The sequence below is a fragment of the Elephantulus edwardii genome, unplaced genomic scaffold (assembly GCF_000299155.1).
Source record: "Elephantulus edwardii isolate Elephantulus edwardi_28Jun2011 unplaced genomic scaffold, EleEdw1.0 scaffold00343, whole genome shotgun sequence".
In the NCBI taxonomy this organism is placed as follows: domain Eukaryota; kingdom Metazoa; phylum Chordata; class Mammalia; order Macroscelidea; family Macroscelididae; genus Elephantulus; species Elephantulus edwardii.
In genome coordinates, this window is record NW_006400093.1 from 1,462,634 (window position 1) to 1,466,724 (window position 4,091).

At 38.8% G+C, this 4,091-nt stretch overlaps 1 protein-coding gene across 1 annotated transcript in view; it reads left to right on the forward strand.

The window, feature by feature from the left end:
* The window catches only part of LOC102869168 (small kinetochore-associated protein-like), a 21,945-nt gene extending 17,854 nt beyond the window's left edge, over window positions 1-4,091 (forward strand). The window contains exon 2 of the mRNA XM_006901773.1: window positions 3,308-4,091. Coding sequence (XP_006901835.1) covers window positions 3,308-4,091 — 784 coding nt within the window. The remainder of the gene's footprint in view (window positions 1-3,307) is intronic.

Consider the following 4,091-nt stretch of genomic DNA (forward strand, 5'->3'; position numbering starts at 1 on the left):
TAACAAAACAAATAACAAGAACCGTATGATCGTAGCAACCGGTCCAGAAAAGGCATTTGGCAAAATCCAGCACTTCTTCCTGCTTAAGACACTCAGCAAACCAGTTATGCTTTCTTTGGGTTTTTCCCCCTTCTTTTTTTCTTATTGTTCTTCTCACAGATTACACTTAAAGGATATGTCCCCTAACTCACCAAGTCTCTGTTCTAATCTTTTTTTTTTTCTGTTCTAATCTTTAATTCTCCTTTCAGTGAGTTTTTTCTTACTGAAATTTCAGTCTTAATGTTCTGAATTTTAAACTCCTTTTCTTGTATTATTTCTAATTTTCCATTTATTTTTTAAAAATATTTTCTGTTTTCTCAATCTATTTCCCATTTCATCAAAGGGACTGAATCATTTTTCTTTTAAATTCCTTATCAGGAAGTTCCAACTGCATTTCTTCTTCTGAAAGTTCTTTATTTTTGTCCGTTTTTTGTTGTTGTTCCATCTTTGTTTTTGCTTTTACTGGTTTGAAGTTGTTTGTTGTCTACAAGAAATTGTAGTAGGTTTTCTTTGTATTATTTTTATATATTTGTTTGAGTCTTGCAAGTGTGTTCCATTGCTTACTAGTTTGGTAATTTTTTTTTTAGTTTGATAATTTTTAATGGTTTACCTCCTAGCAACATGCCTAAAGTCAGTGAGAAATGTCACCATCAAACCTCCAAGAAGCACCCTAGTTGAAATTTTCCAAAACATACTTGCTTCTTCTCTTGGCAATCCATAGGATATTCAGTACTCTTTTCCAACAAAACAACTCAAAAACATTGATTCTTATTCCATTATCTTTATTTATTGTCCAACTTTCAAGTGCATAGGAAGTAACTAAAAAGATCAAGGCTTGTATCAGGTGCACCTTAGTCTTTACACTAACATCATTGCTCCTTAAAAGTTTAGAAAGATCCTTGATAGTAGACCTTCCCAATACCACACATCTTGTGATCTTTTAACTGCTGGTACCAAGGGTGTTGATGTGGATCCAAGAATAATTAAATTGTTGATAATTTTAATCTTTTTCTTATCTTTAATTATGTGGCCTAAAGGCCCAGTGGTGAGGAATTTTGTCTTCTCTTTTTTGTTTTTTAATGCTATATTAGTTTGCATATAAACATTCATGTACATTGTGGTTTGTATATGTACTTTAAGCTTTATACAATCATTATTATACATTATATTTTATATAATTCATTACATTTGCTCTGTGCTTATTATCACTCCAGCTATCCAAGCCTCATTAATCTTTACTCATTATTTTATACCCCTTCCAATCACTGACCTGTGCTATCCCAGTGATTTCCCCCTTCTCCTTTTTCTGCCTTTCCCTTTTGAACATTTCTACATATCTTCTTATTATCACAATAGTGATCTTATGCAATATTTGTCCATATGTGACTGAGATATTTCACTCAGCACAATGCTCTCTAGTCTATCCCAAGTTCTATAGTATTTTACAAAATCACCGCTCCTTAGTGATGCATGTTGTTGTGTTGTTATGTGCCGTCAAGTCGCCTGTGACTCAGCAACCCTATGTACAACAGCCCAAAACCCTGCCCTATCCTGTACCAATCTCACTCTCTCTGACACACCTAACCCCATTACCCCAGTCACTGAATCAATCCATCTAATAGAGGGTCTTCCTCTCCTGTGCTGTCCCTCCACCCTCCCAATCATGCTGTCCCTCTCCAAGGACTGGACCCTTCTTTCTACATGTCCAAAGTATGTCAGACGAAGCTTCAGAATCCTTGCCTCCAAGGAGCAGCCAGAATGCACCCTCTCCAGGACAAACCTGTTTGCTTTCTTAGCAGTACATTTTATATTCAATACTTTTTTCCCAGCACCACGGCTCAAAGGCATCAACTCTCCTTCTATCATCCCTAGTCATTGTCCAGACAAGGAACATAGCAAGTGATTGCAAAGACCATGGCATGTATCAGGCACACCTTAGTCTCCAGACTAACATTGTTGCTCTTCAGTACGTTAGAGAGGTCTCTTACTACAGACTTTCCCATCACAATACGTCTTTTAATTTCTTGGCTGCTGTTGCCAAGAGTGTTGATTGTCAAGACAAGCAATCAAAAACTGTGAACAATCTCAGTTTCTTCACCATCCATCATGATTCTGCCAATAGGCCCAGTGGTGAGAATCTTTGTCTTCTTGATATTGAGCCTCAGTGCATACTGAAGACTGCAGTCCCTGACCTTCCACAGCAAGCTCTTCAGGTCCTCCTCAGTTTCAGCAAGCAAGGTTGTGTCATCTGCATAACTCTGATTGTTGATGAGTCTTCCTCCAATCCTGATGCCACATATCTCTTCATAGAGCCCAGCCTCCCAGATAATCTGTCTGCATACAGGTTGAAAAGATATGGCAATAGGATATGTCTCTGGTGTACACTCTTCCCAATTTTGAACCATACAGTGTTTCTTTGCTCTGTTCTGATGACTGCCTACTGATCCAAATATAGGTTTCACATTAGCACAATCAAGTGTTCTGGGATTCTTATTCTTCTCAGAGTCAGCCACAGTTTGTTGTGATCTACACAGTCAAATGCCTTTGCATAATCAATGAAACAAAGATAGACATTCTTCTGGTACTCTTTGCTTTCAGCCAAGAACCATCTAACATTAGCTACAATATCCCTAGTACCACAACCCACCTAAATAAACCCAGCCTGCACTTCTGATAGTTCTCTGTTGATGTGCTGTTCCAATAATTTTTGCAGAATCTTGCTTCCATGTGATATTAATGATATTGTTTGATAATTTCCACACTCTGTGGGATCACCTTTCTTTGGAATAGGAACAAAGATAGATCTCTTCCAGTCAGTTGGCCAAGTGGTTGTTCTCCACATTTCATGGCACAACTTGGTGAGCACATCCAGGGCAGCATCTGTTAGTTGAAATATGTCAATTGGTACACCATCTATTCCTGGGGCCTTATTCTTAATCAATTCTTACAAAGCAGTCTGAACTTCTTCCTTCATCACCACAGGCTCTTGCTCATATGTTGTTTCTTGAAATTCTATTGTGTCTGCCAATTCCTTTTGGTATAATGACTCTGTATACTCTTTCCATCTTCTTTTAATACTTGCAGGATCATTCAATATTCTGGCCAAAGCATCCTTAAGTATTGCAACTCGAGGCTTGAATTTCTTTTTCAGTTCCTTGAGCTTAAGAAATGCTGAGCGAGTTTGGCCCCTTTGATTTTCTGACTCTAGCTCTTTGCACATTTCATTATAGTACTTTACTTTGTCTTGCTGTGTTGCCTTTTGAAATAGTATTCCGGAGATCGAGGAGGACTACAGGCGGGAGCAGCAAGTTTCAGGGGTCCAGCCTTGCCGCCTCGTTACGATGACCAGCGTGGTAAAGACAGTGTATACTCTGCAGCCCCTGTCTACGCAGAGCGGCAGCCTGCCCACAGACAGACAATCTCGAGCTTCTAAAAGTTTCTTACCTGTTAAATCTAAAGAAGTAGACATGTCCAAAAATTTTCATGCAAGCAGTTCAGAGACAGATATTACAAAAGCCATCAAACTGAGACGAGAAAATGGGCAGATGAAAGCTACAGACACTGCCATGAAAAAGAACATCAGAAAGAACTACAAACCACTGAGTAAGCAGAAATCAGAGGAAGAGTTCAAGGATAAGAACCAGCTTTTAGAAGCCGTCAATAAGCAATTGCACATAAAGTTGACTGAAACCCAGGGAGAATTGAAAGACCTGACTCAGAAGATGAAGCTGCTGGAGACGTTTCAGGACAACTGTTTGGCAATTTTGGAGAGCAAGGGCATAAACCCAGTTTTAGGAAATGAGTCCCTCGCAGCACAAGAACCCACTACCGATCACATGGAGTCTATGTTGCTGTTAGAAACTTTGCAAGATGAGTTGAAGCTTTTTAATGAAACCGCCAAAAAGCAGATGAAAGAGTTACAGGCCTTAAAGGTAAAGTTGAAGACGAAAGAAGAAAGGATCCAGTTCCTAGAACAGCAAAGCATATGTAACAATCAAGTAAATGATTTTACAACTGCCCTTGAAGAAATGGAGCAGCTATTAGAAATGTGA